Below are 21,853 nucleotides of genomic sequence, written 5' to 3' on the forward strand. Positions count from 1 at the left end.
TTCTTATCGTGTGTATGAGGCTTTAGTGTGATATCACGGCTGCAACTGCTGGTTGGACCGCCGAAGAAGTTTCAGGGGAAGAAGGAGCCTGCGTGGGCGAAGCATAAAGCCTGGTACACACCACTGACTGTGCTGGTCGGAGCCGCTGTGCTAACAATCCGAGGTTAGTACATCGATCTTCCCTGCTGAGCTATTGTGTTTTGACAGGGGGACGCCCTCCCCCCGCCAGAAAACTCCAGTCAGTGCTGTCCGCTATTGGCTAAGAGCGTTGGTCGGCTGGTGGTTTTCCAGCATGCTCAGCCGGCTTCTATTGGACCTTACACATGGGCCGAATGTCAGATGGTTTTTATTGAACCAGCCATTGTCGCCCGGCATTCGACCCATGTGTACAGGGCTTAAAGTGATTGTTTGTTTTTTATTTTTTTTAAATAACAAACGTCATACTTACCTCCCACTGTGCAGTTAGTTTTCTTTTTTTTCGAGTGGCCCCGAACCTGCTCTTCTGGGGTCCCCCCCGGCGGCGCTCGTGGCTCCTCCTCACATCGTTAAACCCTAGGATAAGCGCTCTCCCTGGGGGTTACCTTGTGGGTGCGCCTCCGAGTCCAGCATTTGCGTGCATAGACACCGAATGCCGGACTTGGCCCCGCCCCCCGCTTCGTTGGATTTGATTGAGAGCAGCAGCAGCCAATGGCTGCGCTGCTATCAATCTATCCAATCAAGAGCCGAGAATCCCGGGCAGAGAAGGTGAGCCCGTCTCTGCCGAGGGAACGAACGGGCTCAGGTGAATAAATTGGGGGGAGGGTGCTCACTGTCATTCGTTTTTTCACCTTAATGCATAGGATGCAAAAACACAAGGGTTGACAACCCCTTTTAAGGTAAGTAAAAGGTCCTTTTTTCTGGTACCCCGGGCAAAAATGAGCACTTACCCTTTGCACAGGGGGCACTACAAGAGTCGTTTCTTAAGTTGTGTGGAGTTTGGCTTTAAAGCTCTGATGATTTCTCTTCTACATGCCCAGCCTCCTTTAAGTTGGGTATTCTTCCTAGGCTTACTCCTGTTCATCTGCCTGGGAATAACAAGAAGCACACGCCTTAAACAGAAGCTGAGGATGACTTCTATCGTACAACAAGAGAAAATGCCACAACTTCTCTCCCTTTCTTTAGCACATTTCTTTCTTTTTTTCTGTACGCTTCTCTACAATTGTTCAAAGGCAGATGGCTGTATTGATACAATTGTCAGGCATGGGGTGAACACAGTATGGGGAGCACACAACAGATCGGGGGTTAATGACGTAAGCCTGTGACAGCATTCACACGTAGAACTAATCCTTTGGAGAAAACACAATTTTAGAATGTTGTCAGTGCATGTTCTACATTTCCCATAGGCCTTTACCCTTTGTGGGCAGTTAACCACCTCGCCTCTCACACCTATACACCCCTTCTATGGGGCGCAGCAATTTTTACATTTCTGATACGGATCTGTTAATTCAGCGCTAACTTTGTCATTACGTAAGATAACAACGTAATAAATATATTGTTTTGAATTCAGACAAGACTTTCTTTTTATGAATATTTTTTATAACCCTTTTTTTTTTTTTTTTTGCAATCCTTAGACAATTAAACTTACATACAACATACTAAACAAAACACACTTTTTCTTTATTTGAGCAGTGTTAGTTTTTAAAAAAATGTACTTATTTACTTAAAGAGGAACTGCAGTCTGCTCACATCATTTCTAATAAAAACATCTTTGCCATTCTGAAGCTTCCCTCCAACCGCTTTGCATATTATTTTATATATACTGTGATTCTGTACTTGCCAAATATGCTGCAGAAATCTCCCTCCGCTGAGTCTGGCTGCAGCCATTTTAACTGTGGGCCGCTGAAGCTGCTGCCTGTTCACTTCCTGGATTCACACAGAGGCACATCTCCAGATCTGCAGCTCTCATTGGCCCTCTTATGACTCATCCCTTCCCGGCAAACTCGCACGAGAGTGAGAGCTGTGCAGAATGTCATAAGCCTAGGCCAGTGATGGCGAACCTTGGCACCCCAGATTTTTTGGAACTACATTTCCCATGGTGCTCAAGTACACTGCAGCGTGGATGAGCATCATGGGGAATGTAGTTCCAAAACATCTGGGGTGCCAAGGTTCGCCATCTTTAGCCTAGGCTGATGACCAGACAAGAAACAGGAAGTGGGCTGTATAAGGTATTTACTGGCAGAAAAAAATAGTTTTACTATCCAAAGTTAAAACAACAAGGGGAGAAGATTTAATAGATAGAAAGATGAAAAAATGACTAAAGTTCCACTTTAATAATTACTGCATATAAAATGTGTGCATTTTATTCTGTAATTTGTCCTGTTTAAAATGACACTTCTGGTTCTGGTACAAAGCGCTCCAAAGTTATGGCAGAAGGACTGGACGTTCTACACACGCCCTGTGTACAATGATGACCTTTTTTTTGGACGTGTGTAGCATGTCCAGAGTCTGCAACTGGTTACAGTAAATATGCCATGCAGGTAAAGCAATGGCTTTGAGTACTGCCCCCTGCAGCTCATCCCAACCTTTTCCTTTACTCCCCACCTTCACTCTGGTCAGCTACAAGTAGTGAGAAAAATACCCAGTACTTCTGGGTATGGAGGATCACATGACGGATCACATGACTCACTCCCATGTGACATCATTGGGAGAGCTCCTAGCCCTGTGTAAGCTGCAATATGAGCTGCTCATATCCTAAACAGGACAGCTTTTCCGGTTCTCGGCAGAGGGAAGTGGAGGAAAGGTCTTTGGAGGGAGGTGAACCTGTGCTGTGTACAGTAGTAGGTGTGATCCCTCCGGTATGCACGCTGTAGCTCTAGCAGCTGCTTATTCTCAGACAGGCTCTGTCATGGGGTATATTGCACCATCTAAGAAGAGATCTATTCTAGATTTTTCTTTATTATCAGGTGCGACAAAGATTATTGGGTCACCTAGAGATCACTTTTATTAGTTTTTCTCTGTCTCCTCTCTGAATTATATTCTGTTTGAGTGATTGGTATGTTATGAAAAGCCTGACAGCTGTGCACTGGGAGGAATTTCATTCTCTTTATGTCAGATAAGCAGTTATTGAAGGAAGCTCTGCAGCCTGTGCTGACTCTCTGCCTACCCTTCCTCTCCCTCACAGGGCCCTCCCTTTCTCTCAGTCTTTTAGGTAAGAGGAGATGGTCCTCTGTTCTGTGTCCTTCATCCCACACACACACATATATATATATACTCACACCTTTATTCATGTACATACAGAAGATAGGTATTCCATGAAGATTAGCTCACTTTTGCCACCTAGTGTAGGATTGGCTAATTGACAAGAGTACGGCCATGTTGCTTTGGCCACCAGCAGTTTAGTGGATATGGATTCGCTGGTTGAACATTCTGTGATCTCTTCTTTTTTTTTTTTTTAATTGTCTCAATTATACAAGATGACAAGTTAACAAAAGCATAGGTAGTGGGAAGCTGGACCCTTCTATTAAAGGGTAGTTCAGGTCCGGTGTTGCGGCTTTTCGTAGAGGGCTTTCCCATATATGAAGGGCCCTCTTTGTGTCTCAGAATTTGTGGAATTGGAGTGTCAAATGATTTTTAATAGTCCATATAGAATTCTCAGTAAAAGGATTCGCTCAGGGAGCTATCGTGCTTCCAGTGCCTACCTCCTTTATCAGGGCTCTAGAATATTTTGACTATAATGTATAATCTAATCTTTGATAAATAATATAGAGAGCACATTTAAGCCAGCCATAGACTGCGATTTTATTTTCTTTCCTGCAACCACAGGTAGTGTTGAGGGAGGAATCCCTCCCGTAGAGCCATTGTGTTCTCCCATCGGGAGAACACAGTGATTATTGTTAGCGGGTATAACAGCCACTAGCAATAATCACATGTAAAATCCAACAGGCTGGTTGTGCCCAAGTTGATTGATCAACCTGGGTACATTTTAGCCTGCCCATACATGGTTCGAATCTTGGCCGTTCCCTGCTGAACTGGCCGAGATTCAAGCCGTCTATGGGTGGCTTTAGTCTGCTGCGGTCCCTGGTTCAACGTCTCTGTGTGCTAATTCCGGTGAAAGGGACCCATTAGGTTGTGAATTGGAGCTGTCACTTGGCTTCTCTGTATTTTATCAGAGATTTTTAGAATTAGGAAATTAAACATAGAATTTAATGTTTGGGACATAGACAGTGTTATAAGGGAACACATTAAAGGGAAAGTAGAGAAGCTTGAAAGTTGGCAATGGGTGGAGCCAAGTTTGACTTTTATCAAAGTCAAGATTTGCATGTCCATTCAACTGTCTATATTTTTGAATCTGTTGATGAGATGTACATGTTGCTTGTGTAGTTTGTCCCCTAATATAATAGGTTTAGTTGAAATTTCCTAGGTTGGCAAGAAGTTCATTAAAGTTTAGAGATCATTTCTATTTTACATAAACATTACACATTCATGTAACATATTACACAGTTGTACATGTTGGAGCAAAACAATGCAAAAGAGCAGTGATCATGTTCACAGTGCCCCGGTCCATAGCCACCGATCGGCAATATGTGGAATCTGGTAGGCCGGGGGTCTGCACATTATCGCTGCTCTCTGCATGGCTCTATAAATAATTCTGTGTATCCATCAGAAGGTTCATGTGGTTCTTCCTCCTTCCGCAGTCTTGTGTACACAAGGTGATGGTTTCAGTCCATGCATCTCTGTCTTCCTCCTTTTTGTATGTAGTGGGTTGTGTTTTTGTTGCAGTGTAATGTGTCTGATTCTATCTTATTACTATGCATCCAGTGATCTCATTATTAAAGTCTTTGTTACGTCTTTGTAAAATCGCAAACATTCAGGTACTAGGAGTAAGACTGTGGTTGCTGGTGAAGGAGCAATTTTGTGACTGAACTTGCCCATTTACCAAAGACTAGGGTTCATTGACACCATAAGGACTGTAGCGTATTCACTAGAGAGCCAATACTTCACTGACAATACAGTTTATTTATTTTCCCACATGCCCCCAAAAAATTGCAGCATTGCCAAGATTGAAGTTTTTCAATTTGCATTACTCTTAATGCAGCCTATCCATTCACTAGAGACCAGTGACATCACTGAGAATACAGCCTATCCATTCACTAGAGACCAGTGACATCACTGAGAATACAGCCTATCCATTCACGAGAGACCAGTGACATCACTGAGAATACAGCCTATTCATTCACTAGAGACCAGTGACATCACTGAGAATACAGCCTATCCATTCACTAGAGACCAGTGACATCACTGAGAATACAGCCTATCCATTCACGAGAGACCAGTGACATCACTGAGAATGCAGCCTATTCATTCACTAGAGACCAGTGACATCACTGAGAATGCAGCCTATTCATTCACTAGAGACCAGTGACATCACTGAGAATACAGCCTATCCATTCACGAGAGACCAGTGACATCACTGAGAATACAGCCTATTCATTCCCTAGAGACCAGTGACATTACTGAGAATACAACCTATCCATTCACTAGAAACCAGTGACATCACTGAGAATACAGCCTATCCATTCACTAGAGACCAGTGACATCACTGAGAATACAGCCTATCCATTCACGAGAGACCAGTGACATCACTGAGAATACAGCCTATTCATTCACTAGAGACCAGTGACATCACTGAGAATACAGCCTATCCATTCACGAGAGACCAGTGACATCACTGAGAATACAGCCTATCCATTCACGAGAGACCGGTGACATCACTGAGAATACAGCCTATCCATTCACTAGAGACCGGTGACATCACTGAGAATACAGCCTATCCATTCACTAGAGACCGGTGACATCACTGAGAACGTTATAATTTGGGCTGAGCAGACAAAATGGTTCCTTCCTAGCTAGCAGAATCTTTTCATTTTTGAAGATCCTGGCTGCGTGGTTGGCGTGTTCACATGTATTTTCTGCTTGCTAATTCTGCTTTCTGCCCCCCTCATGCCTTCCGAGTAGCAGTTACTCAATCCGTCACTCCATAAGCATGCCTGCAATGAGGTAACGTATACTACCTGTACTAATACAAAAGATGCCAATAATATTGCATTCACAATCTATCAGAACGTTTATTCAATGAGGTTGTGTGTTTAGATAAACCTATCAATGTGCTCAGATTTAATATGAATAATCTTATTTTTGCATAAATGTACAAGCCCTGTTTTTGTGTTTCCTCCTTTGTACTTCCAGTGGTTCTGTTTAGCGTGAATGCTGGATGCACTGTTTGATATGCAGATAGAGCAAGGACTCATGTAGTCAGCCTTTTGCTTTTCTGATTTTGACTTCCCTTTGATAAGGCCTTTGATTGCAAGTCTGCAGCTTTCCATTTACATTACTTGTGTGGTGTACATAGTCGCTGTGAGGCTGCGTCCGTCCTGCTTTGCGTTTTCTGTTGCTGCAGCAAGTCCCCTTGAGATCTGTTGGCATGCAAAGCAGGTTAGAAGCAGCCCCAGTGGCATTTTGCGTTTTTCGGCAGCCGCCAAATTTTAGGGCAAAATACGAAGCGATCCCATCTACATGATCGACATTGAACACAACAGACATCATTTATCAGAGTGTCTGAAATGAGGACTGTCTTGATTGCCCACAAGCTCCAGTCACATTCAAGCCTACGCTAAAATGTATAAAAATAAGGTGCCCCGCAGGCACCTCTCCTATTCAGACATGCACTGGAGTGAGAGTTTTTAATCTGATGTGGAAGTTTGAAGGAAATTGGCCAGTTCCTACATAAACAATTTGATAAATTGTCCCTGGCCAAAGAGGAAGTCATGTAATTGGTCAAAAGCGAACTGGCAATGAGACCTCATCCTCTTCTATTAGAAAGTCCCATGAAACAAAAAGAGGAGGGGTTTGGGACTTTAAATGAGGTGTGTGGGATAATACAGCTCCATCCCTATCTATAGGCAAGAAAAACAGGGTTTGGGACTTTAAATGAGGTAGATGTAGCATGGCTAAAAGAGGAGCCAATGTAACGAGACATGTTTTATTCATTAAAAAAACAGGACGTGGAAATATGAGTACATACATAGTAAATAAGCATAACAATCGCATATTATTGACCAGATATTCCTAAAAACAATCGTAGCAACTTGGAGATGACATATTGAGGTATGGGACAATCCGATATCCGGACACCTCCGATACCTCAATATGTTATCTCCAAGTTGCTATGATTGTTTTTATGAATATCTGGTCAATAAAATGCGATTGTTATGCTTATTTACTATGTATGTACTCATATTGCCATGTCCTGTTTTTTTTTAATGAATAAAACATGTCTTGTTACATTGACGCCTCTTTTATCCATGCCAGATCTACCTCATTTAAAGTCCCAAACCCTCTTTTTTTTTTTTTTTTTTCTTGTAGAAAGTCCCATGACATCACCCAGTCTTGTTGGGAAAGTTGCAGAATTTTTTTTTTTTCCCTCTTGCTTCCGCTTTTCTTGAATAATAGTGGTTTCACGCGCACCCACTTTCTGCAGGAGTGTCAGCCATTTTGTGGGTTTGATTAGGACACATCCTACCATTTTTGTGAAGTATTTGGGATATGTATCAGCTGATAGCTCTTCAGCTGACAGGTGTACTTTTTGAAGGCACATAGGTCTAAATGGGGCTAACTGTGAGGTGCACTTACCATGGACTTGTCATGCATTCATATTGGCTTGTATGGAGGAACAAGAGCAAAGCAAGAACAGTCCACGATTGCCCATGTATACTCGCTGTAGAATAGATGGTTCCGATGTGCAATATGCAACTTATTGTTTATTTTGCTACCAGTGAACAAATATGGCTGCTCTGGGTTGCTGCCTATCCCTCTAAGTGACCCAAGTTAAAGTAAAATTCCAACTAAAGCCTAACTAGTTTTAAAAGTGTTCTCTCCACCCTCCTAACACCTATGCAGACTGACCTCTTTATAAAAAATGTTATATATATATATTAATATATATATTATATGAAAAATTGATATATATTGAGATATCAAATTATATAGATAGATATCTCAATTTTTATATATATATAATTTTTTTTCCTCAATTTTATATATATTTATATATATATATATATCCTATTTTCGGCAAGCTCCAATCCGATCTTGTGATCCGGCTCCTTTTTGTCAGCCAACAGTGGCTGCCAGGGAAAGGAGGGAGCGCCGACAATGGGTCATCACCCCCCCCCCCCAGGCATTCCCGGCCAGTGTCAAGCACTCTCTCCCTTCCCTTGCAGCCACCAGTGACTGACACATGGAATCGCATCACCGGAGCGGGCTTAAATTAGGTAAGGAGAGGGAGCATTTTTAGGACTAGTTAGGTATTAGCTGAAATTGTACTTTAACCAAGTGTTTTTATTCCTTTTACTGTAATTGTGCATGATTGTGATTGTAATGGTGGTGGTGGGGGGAGGGATCCTCACCTTTGCAATAACTGGCTAATTGAGTCAGTAAATCCTTCAACAGAATTTTGTTTTATCTTTAGGAACTCCGCCACCTTTAAATCTTTCGAAGAGCGTGTAGTGGGTGTAAAGGTAAGACAATGATCTGCTGCGTTCAAAGGCTAAGAGACCAGCCGCTTACAGCGAAGGCTTTGTTTATGATTTGATAGATGAAAATGTGAACAGTGTGTAGCGGGGGGACCAGGCATTTGACATTCTTAGAAGTATTGGATGCATAACATTGTTCAGCAAGCAAGGTGCCAAAATCCATGGCACAGGATAAATACTAACCCCATTTTTCGCAGGAAGTCCTTTAAGTTTTTTTATTTGTTTACCCTGACAAAAAAAATAATTTAAAAGGACTTCCTGCAAAAAATGGGGTTAGTATTTGTCCTGTTCCACTGATTTTGGCACCTTTCTAGCTGAACAATGTTATGCATCCAATACTTCTAAGAATGTAAAATGCCTGGTCCCCCGCTACACACTGTGGTTCCATTCACTGGCTCCTATGACACTGCAGTGAATATGTATAACATGTTTGTTATTCAACTGCTTGCCGCCCACGTAACGTCATATGACGTCACAGACTTTGAGCAGTGATATCTGAATGATGCCTGCAGCTACAGGCATCATTCAGATATCGTCTTTTAGAGCCGGCGATTCCCTTCACCATAAGAATGATCATAGCGGCTGTTCAGCCGCTTGATTGTTCTTACAGGCAGCGGGAGGGGACTCACCCCCCCCCACCGTTCTCCGGTGCTTCTCCCGATCGCCCCTGCCATTGGCGAACCGGAGATGGAACCGGCCGGCCCCGGATGACCATAGAGATTTCCGACGGGCCAGATGGTCCCCGGAGTCTCTATGATCGTTCGGAGGCCGGTTGTGATGTTATGACGAAACGCCCGGCCTCTGCATTTGGAATGTTTTTTTTTTTTTCAGGCTTCCCAGCCTAGAGGTGAGATGTGGGGACTTATTGACCCCCAAATCTCACTGTAAAGAGGACCTGTCATGCACTATTCCTATTACAAGGGGTGTTTACATTCCTTGTAATAGGAATAAAAGTGATCAAAAAAAGAATGTGTCAACATAGAAAAATAAAAGTAAAATTAACAATAAAGTTTAAAGTTCCCCTGTCCCCGCATGCTCTCTCGCAGAAGAGAACGCATATGTAAGTCGCGCCAACATGTGTAAACTGAATTCAAAGCGCACGTGAGGTATCGCCACGAATGTTTGCGCGAGAGCAATAATTCTAGCACTAGACCTCCTCTGTAACTTAAAACATGTAAAAAAAATTCAAAGCGTCGCCTGTGGGGATTTTTAAGTACCAAAGTTTGGCGCCATTCCATGAACGTGTGCAATTTTGAAGCGTCACATGTTGGGTATCTATTTACTCGGCATAACATCATCTTTCACATTATACAAAAAACTGGCCTAACTTTACTGTTTTTTTTTTTTTCTTTTTTTTTTTTTTTTTTTTTTAATGCATTAAACTTTTTTTTTTTTTTCTTCCCAAAAAAAACGCGTTTAAAAAAATTGCTGCGCAAATACCGTGTGAGATAAAAAAGTTGCAACTACACCATTTTATTCCCTAGGGTCTTTAAAAAGACATAAAATGTTTGAGGGTTCCGAGTAATTTTCGAGCAAAAAAAATATGATTTTTACATGTAGGAGAGAAATGTCAGAACAAAAATTAAAAAATTAAAGGCGAAGGGTTTTGGTTTTTTTTTCCTCCATCATACTTAGGTGGATGCAGCATGGGTCCGATGCTGCACATGTCCCCCGATGCCTCTACACTGAGAGCGAACGAACATCACCGATGGCTGGGTTCTCTCCCCTCCCCGAGCAGAGAGGTAGTGCCTGTCAATCAGCAGCTCTCCGCTCTGCTGCTCCTCGCTCATTGGAGGGCTGAGCTGTGGAGGGGCGGGGAGCGGCCGTCTCAGGCTCTCAGCGGCTCACTGAGAGGTTGAGATGGGTGTCAGTCCAGGCACTTGGCGGATCCAGACTTTATAGTCGGGATGATGCGGGGCCTTGACTGATTCCTGTGACCTCAGCAGAGAGCGAACTTCAGACCACTCTCTGCTGAAAATGGGTCACAGGGAGTGCAAAACGTATTGCATTCCTGTGACCCTCAACAGAAGTCCAACCAAAGGAGCTCAGGCTGGACTTCTCCTTTTAATATTTCATGTCACTTTAAACATTTGACATTTAAAGCTTAATGAAGCCCCCACACCCCTTCCAGTCCCACAGCGGTTATAAAATGAGTATCTACTGCTGTATGCTTGTATGACTGGTATATGAGAACCTTGCAAATTTTCCCCCTGTCAGTAAATATGGAGAAATGATTGCTTGTTTTTTTTTTTTTTTTTTTGTTCTCTGCAGCCCAGGGGGTCAACCGACAGCACTGAAGAGAACGGAAGCCAGAGATTACACTCACCGGACAAGTCACAGGATTCCGCCCCATTCTAGACCTCTCTCCTCACCCCCTCTTCCTTTTTAATTTTTGTTTCCCTTTTCTTGTCTTGTAACGACATCATCATCTCACAGCTCAGCTGGGCTGCCAAAAAAAAGAAAAATATCAAAAACAAAACACTAATTTCCTCCCTTCCTCCAAACTTGTCATGTCCCGTGATTTCCGAAAATTTGAACATTCCCTTTTAAAACTTCCCCCTTTTTCGAAACTGGAGGCTATAGGCAGAGGCCCACTCATTGTCCTGCCTGTTTAGCCCCTGGGAAAAGGGGGAGGGATTTCCTGCTGGTGATGGTGGTTCTTGATTGCGATACTGGGAAGTGAAGGAATGAACTCAGTGTGGTGTTTTTTTTTTTTTTTTTTTTTTTAAGTTTTATTGCATTTGCAGCAAAGGAGTAAAGTGTTGTCCCCCGAGATAGAGTTGTGTTCTAAGCACAGGGGACCCTGCCTGAGTCAGAACGTGTAAATATATTCACAGCCTCTAGAGGGAACTCTTTCAGTTATTCTGGGTGTGTGGCTGTCGTCTATCTTCCCTGTTAAAGGAGACCTGTCATGAGAAAGCACGGAAGATGCCATTAATGATTGCTTCAGTAGCTTGAGTCAGTTGCCCAAAGCAAGTGAAGGACTTTACTCAGACATCTCCGATCGGCATGCTTGCTCCTGTTCTGTGGCTTGGGTAGTACTGAAACCAGTGGGTCAGAATAATCAGTCATGCTTTTTTGGAAGGAGGTTGGCGATGGCCTCCTCCTGTATATCTCCCACTTTAAAGGTGGTCCTTTGCCAAGCTGAATATCTGTAGCTGGTGGAAGCGGCAATGTGCTGGCTTAGTAACAGTGAAGCAGGACCTTTTTTTCATGGTCATGGCAGCCCTAGAAATATTATGCAGCCTCAAAGGGGTGTTGCAGCAGGTTACCTTTTATGTTCGTTTTTTTTTTTTTTTTTTTTTTTTCCACCTAGAGCTTCCTCTAATTTCATAATAGATTTAGGTTATGGATGTAAAACACTATAGATAAAAAAAAAAAAAATCTATAAAATATCTGTACCAGAGATTGCCAGCTCTGTGGTTCTGCAGTCTACACTGTGTGGGTTTGATTTACTAAAACTGGAGAGTGCAAAATCTGGGGCAGCTGTGCATGGTAGCCAATCAGCTTGTTCAATGACAATAAAAACCTGGAAGCTCATTGGTTCCTATGCAGAGCTGCACCAGATTTTGCACCCTCCGGTTTTAGTAAATCAACCCCTGGTTTGTGGTCGCGAGAGAGGCGCAAATGGGCATATTTCTGGTTTAGTCACTCCAGTTAAAGAGCAGACTCTGCATTGCTCCCGATTCCTCCGTCTTCTAACCCGTGTCGGTTAACGGTCTCTTTTTTTTTTTTTCTTGGTGGGGTTCCTATCTTAATGCGACTTTCTGCACTTCGCTTTCCGAGCGCTTCGAGAATGTCTCGTGTCCTCGCAGGAAACTTTAGAATGCAAAATAAACGCACCCGCTTGCAGAAAAAAAATAAAGGCTTCTCACCCCCCTCTCTCTCCGATACTTGAACTGCTCTGCGACCCTGAGCAGAACAATGCAAAGAGAAGCGATTCAAATACAATATATAAAAAACGTATATAGAAATGTATCACGCCAACCTTGTCTGTGGCTCATGTTAACTATGCCTTCGCTTGTGAGATGCGTGTACCATTTCCGTTGCTTTTTCTTTTTTTTTTTTTTTTTTCATTTTTACATTGGCACCTGTCATCTAAAATATATGGGAGCCGTTTTGTGGGGTAAAAGTACAATGTGACAGTTGGCTCGGGTACCTTGAATGACACGTGGGCCTAGTCCAGTGAGGGTGAACCTTGGCACCCCAGATGTTGTGGAACTACATTTCCCATGATGCTCATGCACCTCTGCAGTGTAGTTGAGCATAATGGGAAATGTAGTTCCAAAACATCTGGGGTGCCAAGGTTCGCCATCACTGGCCTAGTCCATTCAGCCATGCATAATGCAGTCTATTGAAGCAACCAATTCAATTTTTTTTTTTTGTTTGTTTTGGCAGGGGTCTGACTACAGTTGCTCAAAATCTGGTTGGTTGCTTTGGTGTCTCATCATTGCTGTTTCCTCATGGCTGTTTGCATATGCTCATTTAAGATGAACCTACATGGGCAATTTTAAATCTCTTGCTTCTGAGGCCCCTTTCGCACGATAAGCCCCCTTAGATCCGCCTGTTTTTCAGTTGGATCCGAGTGGGCCACCCATTGACTCTTATGGGCAGGCAGATGTCAGCGGAGATGTGTCCGCTGACACCCGTCTGCCATCCGATCCGCTTAAAACAGACGTATGGCGCCATCCATCTTATTGGATGAGATCTGATAAAATGGACAATGCTGTCCGTTTTTATCCGATCTCCCCATAGAAATCAGCGGGGCTCTGACATGTCCCTTCCCTGCACAGTGAGCAGAGACAGACCTGTCATCCGCCGCCTCAGCGGAGATCAATAAATCGATCTCCCGCTGAGCTGTAGCACTCCGCTGAGCGGATCTGCCCCGTGTATGAAAGGGACCTAAGAGATTTAAACCACTTTCATGCCATCACCTCATCAGGCTAGAGCTGCTCAGGGGATGTTTGGTAGCTCATTCTTGCTAAATCACTAGCATTGTATTGCTAGTGGTAGCAATTGCTCACTACAAAGTAAGCTATACAAGTAATATGCAGCAGCCTCTTGTGATCATTTGCACATGAGGGGGTTGATTTACCAAAGGAAAATAGGCTGTTTGCTTTGCAAGGAAATTCCCCCTAGCTTAGTGAATGTGGTGAAAATTTACATAGAAAAGAATACCCAACAAGTGCAAGGAAAAAAAATAAAAATTAAACCTACCACATGACTTGAATGATGGAAGTCAGCAGCGCTTCATCTCGTTAAGTACGCTAAGGGAAGGAAAGATCCCTTTGTTTATTTCCCTTTTAGTAAATCACTTTGAAAAGAATACCCAGCAATTTCAAGGAAGATTTAAAAAAAAAGAACATAACAAACAAGAACATATTTTTGCTGCTACGTGATTGAATGATGTTAAGCATCAGCGCTTCATCTCATTCAGTACACTAATGGCCCATGCACACGATCCGAAAATCAGACGAAAAATACCGCTTTCGACGCGATCGTATGATAAGCGGATCATTAGTACAGAGCTTTCGAGAGCCGATCACGACAATTCATCTGATATTATTCGATCGGACAAGCATGAAAATTTTCCTCCTACAATACCAGATCGTACAATTTTCATTTTAGTCAGTACAGTCGTCGTCCGAAAATACAATACAGATACATTACAACACATGACATCACTTCCGATTTTTTTTTTTTTTTTTTTCTTCTGTCGTACGAGAATTTTCGTGCCTTTAGTAACCTATTCAATTTCTACTGAAAAAAGTCGTAAGATCTGTCGTACGATATTCGGATCGTGTGTACGGGGCCATTAGGGAAAGATCCCTTAGTCTATTTACCTTTTACTTTGAAAAGAATAACCAACACGTGAAAAGAATACCCAACATGTAAAAAGAAAAAACTTATTTTGCTACCACATGATTGAATGATGTTGGTCTGCAGTGCTGCAACTCATTCAGTACACTAAGGGAAAGATCCCTTTAGTCTGTTTACCTTTAGTAAATCACTTTGAAAAGAATACCCAGCAAGTGCGAGGGAGATTTTAATAAAAGAACAAAAAAAAAAAAACATATAAAATATTTTTGCTACCATGTGATTAAATGTTAGCAACTCTTCATCTTATTCAGTAGATCCCTTAGTCTATTTATCTTTTCTCTAAAAAGAATACCCAACAAGTGCAAAGAATTATTAGGGGAAAAAAAAGGTATTTTTGCTAACACGTGATTGAATGATGTTAGTCAGCAGCGCTTCATCTCATTCAGTACACTAAGGGAAAGATCCCTTTAGTCTATTTAAGTGCAAAGAAAAAATTTAAAGAACAAAAAAAGTATTTTTGCTACCACATGATTGAATGATGGAAGTCAGCAGCACTTCATCTCGTTCAGTACGCTAAGGGAAATATCCCCTAGTCTGTTTACCTTTTTAGTAAATCACATTGAAAAGGATACCCAGCAAGAAAAAATTAAAAATAAATTGAAAATAAATAAAAAATTAAATTTTTTTGCTGCCACAGGATTGAATGATGGAAGTCCGCAGAGCTTCATCTCATTCACTGCCCTAGGGGAAAGATCCCTTAGTCCAGTGATGGTGAACCTTGGCACCCCAGACATTTTGTAACTACATTTCCCATGATGCTCAACTGCGCTGCAGAGTGCATGAGCATCATGGGAAATAAAGCTCCAAAACATCCGGGGTGCCAAGGTTCACCATCACTGCCATAGTCTATTTACCTTTTAGTAAATCACCACCAATGGTTGTAGCAATGCTCAGTTGTGTAATATTCATCTGCTGCCGTGTAATTACATGTATGGTGTACACCAGTGATGGTGAACCTTGGCACCCCAGATGTTTTGGAACTATATTTCCCATGATGCTCAACTACACTGCAGAGTGCATGAGGATCATGGGAAATGTCGTTCCAAAACATCTATGGTGCCAAGGTTCACCATCACTGGTGTACACCATAGGGAGCCATTTGTTATCTGTTTAGTGATCAGTTGCTGCTCCTAGTGATTTAGTAGCATGGGTAAAGTGGATGTCCCGCCTAACACTATATTTAAAAATGTACTCTTCCCCCTCCTGCTACCCATCCTGCTCATCCCCTGTAAAAAAAAAAAAAAAAAGTGTGTATACTTATTTTTAGTCTGGTCTGGTTATGTGATCCCCTAATGTCAGTGGGTAGCAGCTGCAGGGGAGAGGAGGGAGTGCTCAACAATAGCCATAACGTCACTGGTAGGCTTCCATGTCCCAGCCGTTGGTGCTTCCTTCTCTCCCCTGCAGCCACCGCTCACTGACACCAGAGGGATCACAGGACTAAAAAAAATAGGTAAGTATACCGATTTTTTTTTTTTTTTTTTTTTTTTTTTTACACAGGTTATTTAGCAGGAGGGGACATTTTTTTTTTTAGCATGGTTAGTGTTAGGCTGAAATTTTAAATCTTCTGCATATCTCTAGCTCAATGACATGTTTTGTCATCAAGAGGATAAATCTCTCAGATTGAAAATTGTACTTGTAGTTTAGCCATTATTTTCATAAATGTTGGTTGGTCTGTGTTGGTTGATCTTAATGTTGTGTGGCCAATCACCAAAGATGATGAGGAACCCCAAGCATGCTGGGAGTTTTTCATTAACCAAAGTCTCACAGGAGGTCACCCATCGTCCACAACAGAGGACACTTCTACTCCACAAAACGGTTGGGTCAGCTGTATTGACAGGGCGCCCTTTAGAGCTTATGTAGCGAGATTGAGTGGCATTTTCTTGCTTTGAAGGGAGAGATTGCTGCTAATTTAGTGATAATTCAGATGACTGGGTCAATGGGTGTGTATATTAGTAAGATTGGTTTGATCTGCTAGCGGTAAGAAAAAAAGAAAAAGTTTGCAAGAGTTCCACTTTTGTCCGCATAAAGTCTGTTTGTTGTCCGCATTATTAGTTGTTGCTGTGCTGTTTTCAATTTATCACTGTGACACATATAACCAAAGCATTCAAACTGTCCTGCCATCTGCAAGTTCCTGTTGTGTCCACTAGGGGGCCTTCCTCTTTCTGCCCCGCTGCAGCATAGAGGAGTGGCTGAGGTTTTTCAGAAATGTTATCCGGGTCCTGCATGCAAGAAGGAAAGGCTGCTGGGCTTGCTGCAGCTCTGTATACCGCCTCCCCCCCCTCCCCCTCCCGTAAGAGGGCAGGACCCAGGGCTTTCTCTTGCTCTCACCCTATGTTACCGTTGGATGCAGAGCTATGTCAATAAAGCATTTACTAGTAAGTTTTTGTTGTTTGTGGTCTTTTCTCGGGGTGGATTGTGATTTATATGTGTGAAAATTGGTTTAAACCACTTTAGCTCTCGTCTCTGTATAACCTTTAAGCCTGACATGGTGCGATTTTTCTTTCCTGCAACTAGGGTTGCACCGATACTAGTATTGGTATTGGTGCCGATACCGAGTATTTGCACAAGTATCGGTACTCGTGCAAATGCACCGATACCTGAAACCGATACTTTCAGGCTCTGTCGGTAGGTCTCCCCTGTTGACAGCTGAAGTGTTAAAGAAGTTCGGTAATTGGAGCTGTCAAAAAAAAAAAAAAAAAAGTTTATTAACAACATTGCTCAGAAAATAAAAAGAAACATTGTTTCTTTTTGTATCTTTCTGTTTCTTCATTTGCATATCAAAGGGATGAACAAATGTTCCTGTTTAACCCCTTATTAACCCTTAATTTACTCTAATCAGCCTTAATTAATTCCCTAATCTCCTCCATTTAATTATTATTTTCCTGCTTTTTTTGTTTTTCTTGTTTACGTTTATTTTATAAACGATAAACAAATAAAACTTTTTTTTTTGCTTTGTTAGTGAATATTTTTATATATATATATATATATATATATATATATATATATATATATATATATATATATATTACACATTTCACATTGAAAAAGCGCAAAATTAAAAAAAAATCTTATTCCTTTGTAAATAACTTTTCAATGCTTTGTACCATTGCTGACAGCTGCAGTGAAAACAAAACAGTTGCGGTAGGTATCGGTAATTGGTATCGGCGAGTACTAAAAAAAAAAAATATCGGTACTCGTTGTAAAAAAAAATATGGTATCGGTGCATCCCTACCTGCAACCATGGGTTGCAGGAAAGAAAATCACTCAATTGCCCCATCAACACAGTCAGTGTTGGCGGGGGAATCCATCCCGCTGAGCTATTGTGTTCTCCCGGTGGGTGGGGGGGAGAGGTCCCTGCTGGGAGAACACAGTGATTATTGCTAGGCAATAATCGCATGAAATATCAGACAGGCTGGTTGTACACAAGTTGATCGATCAACTTGGGCACAATCAGCCTCCAAGTACATGGTCCCTGCTGAACCGGCCGAGATTTGAACCATCTATTGGCCAGCTTTGCAGACAAGGGCAATTTACATATAATATGATGAAATCAGTCTAGCCATACACATGTAGATTCTCTCATTCAGTCCCACAGTCTAAACAATGGTAATCGCTCAAATGCCTTTATCCACACTAAACTGAGTGGATGGAAGGATCTCCCTGCTTTCTAGTTTATTCTGACAGCCGCGGCTTTCATAATGCCCAAGCAGTGATTTCTTCTAATTGGCTACGATCACTTACAATTTTCTTTCTGGTTCCTTGAAAGTGTTCGTTCACCTTTTACAGAAAAAAAATGACCAGACACCCTCATAATTCCCCCCGTCCCCCCCCGTCCCCACTGCGCTTACCTCCTGGGCTGCTGAGCTGTCAGTGCTCCCACAGCTGATCCAGTGATCTGGAGGGTTGAAATCCCCACTCTTCTCCATGCAGCGCCTTTTTGCAGAACGGTTCCGATTGGTCAGCGCCGTCACAGTGACAGTACCAACCAATCAAAATCGATCTAGTCTGTCCCGGAAGCGCTGCATGGAGAAGAGCAGGGATTTCAGATTGCTGGACTGGCTATGGGGGGTCACTGACAGCTCACACAAGCTAGCAATCCCTTCCAGTGCTATGAGGTCCTCTATAGTGGAAAGCAGGAAGGACCGCAGCGATGCTAGGCGGATGCAGCTCTCCTCAGATGGGATAATCCAATTGGTGCTACAAAACGGACGAGGAGGAGCCCGCACCTAGTGCATTACTGAGAAACAAATTATTCAATATTAAAGTGGATACTCACAAAGTAGCAACTAGAAATAGCCATAGAACCGCACAATGCCATGCAGTGCAGACAAAAACATCATGAACATCAAAGGGGTGTAGAGCTAACGCGTTTCAGGGGTGAACCTCCCCTTCTTTAGAGCTTGGCTACCGGCGCCACTTCTTTGATGTTGATGATCATGATGTTTTTGTCTGCACTGCATGGCATTGTGTGGTTCTATGGCTATTTCTAGTTGCTACTTTGTGAGTATCCACTTTTATACAGAATAAATGATTCTCGGTAATGCACTACGTGCATGCGCCTCCTTGTATTTGTAGCACTGACCGCTCAGCAGCCCTGGAGGTAAAATCACAAATTGTCAAGCTGGGTGGTGCTGACATCTTTCTTTCTTTCTTTCAACTGCTGTAACTGATCTCTTTAGCAGGTCTAAGGTCCCAGCTTTGATATGAAAATTTTAAACCGATTGTAACAATTGTTACTTTGATTTTACATCACAAGCAGTTACCGTTATCTGTGGTGGGGGAATGGTGGCATAGGGAGAGGAAACGGGACATAAGAGATACGCCCCAAAAAAAGAGTGTATTCCTCTACCCTCCCCCTTCCAAACCACAAGTGGTAAAGCAACCCCGAACACGCAGGCCAAATATCGGGTGTGTGTATCGCAGCCAGTCCAACAGAAGTCGGATGAACATCCAGCTTCTGTCAAAGGGGCATGATCGAAAGAGGTCTGCTGATCGGTGCTCTCAGCCAATGGCTGCGAGCTCTGACCAAGTGTGTTCTGGCTGTGGTGTGGCAGAGAAGGCTCTAGATTTAGATACTTTGTTGATGTGTTTTAGGGCGTATCGACAAACACCCCCCCCCTCCCCAAGGCCCTCAGGTGGCTGACGAAACCTGTGAGAATAGAAATGTGAGTTGCTGTTGCCATATTGCTCTTTTTTAAAGCAAATCCGCAATGGCAGTGACCATATTTTATATCTCAACAGAGTCTCTTTAACGTAATTGTACCCAAAGTATGAAAAAAATGGAGTGCCAGTATTGAGCGTTGGTTAAGTAAAAGCTGTGAACGTTTCTTAGCCGTGATTTAAAAGTTCGTGTTCACAAAGCCTACTTTCTCTTAACCTTGTGAGTTGGCCTCCTGCCTTCTGTCAGACGTTTATAAGCACAGCCATGAAGGAAAAAAGGTGTCCAGGATTGATGTGATTGCATCATATATGAGTCAGCATCCTAGTCTAGGAAGTAGTGACCTTTGGATGATGCCTGAACAAAGTTGGCACCATCCTTCAAGAAAACTTTATATGTTATACAATATATTACCAAAAGTATTGGGACACCTGCCTTTACACACACACAAACTTTAATGGCATCCCAGTCTTAGCCCGTAGGGTTCAATATCGAGTTGGCCCACCCTTTGCAGCTATAACAGCTTCAACTCTTCTGGGAAGGCTGTCCACAAGGTTTAGGAGTGTGTCTATATGGGAATGTTTTTTAGCAAAAAAATAAAAAACCCAGTGGTGATTTAAGTGGAGTTCCACCCAAAAATGGAACTTCCACTTTAAGAGAAGGTGACCCCTTGACATGCCACATTTGGCATGTCATTTTTTTTTGGGGGGGGGGAGCAGATACCCTCTTTTCAGAGGGTTCCAGCTCCCACTTCCGTCTGGTGCACCCTCGGCGCCAGAAGGAAGTTCACCTCTCCCCCTCCCTCTAGGCAATCATCTGGGACACGTCACAGGTCCCAGATGGTTGCGCGGCCAGTCACAGGGCTCAGTGGGTGCCCGGCTGTGAAGCCACAGCTGGGCCCCCACAGTTACAATGCCGGCGCCGCCGAGCCGAGGGGGAGACGAGCGGGGCTTCGATCCCCCGCATCGCTGGACCTTGGGACAGGTAAGTGTGCGATTATTAAAAGTCAGCAGCTGCAGTATTTGTAGCTGCTGACTTTTATTTATTCATTTATTTTTTAAGCGGAACGCCGCTTTAACCTCCCTGGCGGTATGATTATTTCATATTTTTGATGCTGAAAGCGGTACAATTCTTTTGCATGGAAATTTGGCGTTTTATATTGTAGGCCTGTAATTCTTAGGAATAACTCACTTAAATCTGTCCAAACAAGAGTCTAGTAGACATCCCGGGTATGATAAAGTTTGAAACACGAAATCATAAATTATAATAAATATCTATAAATAATTATACCAAATAATAATAATAATAAAAATTATTCAATAATGTAATCAAATCAAAAACACTGAAATTTGCTCAGTTGCAGAATTGTCGCTGTCATTACTTTCAGTGTTTGATGACGGATCTCCCCACAAATCACTATCGCTCAATTCTGCGAGTGATTCTAATTTACTATCGCTGTTTTCTAGCTGCTCTAAAACCACTTTTGATGTAAAGGGACAGTTTTGGTTGCTATGGACAATCTCTAGTTTCTAGGCAGAAAGAACAGTGGAGAAACCACGAGGGATAAAAGGGATGTGAATTAATTTCATACACTAATGTAATCTGTAAGATTACAGTATGCTGTATGTATTGTGTGTGTTTCACTTTTTGAATTTGGCGCGGTTCTCCATCCCCGTGCGTCGCAACGCTCGCAGGGAACAGAGCTCGGCTCCGTGATGAATCGAGCGGAGGACGAGACGCTCACACTGCGGGGAGACATCGCAGGATCCAGGGGACAAGGTAAGTAAGCGCTTCCTGGATCCTGCGATGCGATCCCAGGTCTGGCTCTGGGGTTACCGCTTTTGGTTCTGGAATTCCACCCCGAGCCAGACTCAGGAATACCGCCAGGGAGGTTAAATACCACCAAAAGAAAGCTCTATCTGTCTCAAAAAAAAAATGATAAAAATGTTGTTTGGGTACAGTGTTGCATGACCTCATAATTGTCATTCAAAATATAACAGTGCTGAAAGCTGAAAATTGGCCTGGGCGTGAAGGGGGTAAAAATGCCTGGTATTAACGTGGTTAATTATACTCTGGACAAAAATGACAAATGCAGTGTGTTTGTGGGGCGGCTTTAGTTATTATTACTGTATGGGATTTATATAGCGCCAACAGTTTGTGCAGCGCCTAACAACATGAGGGCAGACAGTACAGTTTCAGTACAAAACAATACAGGAGGAATCAGAGGACTCTGCTCGTTGGAGAG

At 42.6% G+C, this 21,853-nt stretch overlaps 1 protein-coding gene across 10 annotated transcripts in view; it reads left to right on the forward strand.

Annotated features, from left to right (window-relative positions):
* Positions 1-16,829, forward strand: part of TPD52L2 (TPD52 like 2) — a 47,114-nt gene extending 30,285 nt beyond the window's left edge. For 3 of the 10 annotated variants that reach the window (XM_073607388.1, XM_073607392.1, XM_073607391.1), the window contains 4 exons: positions 3,161-3,187; positions 5,995-6,036; positions 8,507-8,555; positions 10,842-16,829. In XM_073607388.1, the coding sequence (XP_073463489.1) occupies positions 3,161-3,187; positions 5,995-6,036; positions 8,507-8,555; positions 10,842-10,928 (205 nt within the window). In that variant the 3' untranslated portion in view covers positions 10,929-16,829. Of the gene's footprint in view, positions 1-1,016; positions 1,551-3,160; positions 3,188-5,994; positions 6,037-8,258; positions 8,310-8,506; positions 8,556-10,841 lie in introns of those variants that run through there. The other 7 variants (XM_073607390.1, XM_073607394.1, XM_073607393.1 and 4 more) reach the window with 5 other exon arrangements.
* Positions 16,830-21,853: the final 5,024 nt, after the last annotated feature.

The sequence above is a fragment of the Aquarana catesbeiana genome, linkage group LG12, assembly GCF_042186555.1.
Source record: "Aquarana catesbeiana isolate 2022-GZ linkage group LG12, ASM4218655v1, whole genome shotgun sequence".
NCBI classification, from domain to species: Eukaryota; Metazoa; Chordata; class Amphibia; order Anura; family Ranidae; genus Aquarana; species Aquarana catesbeiana.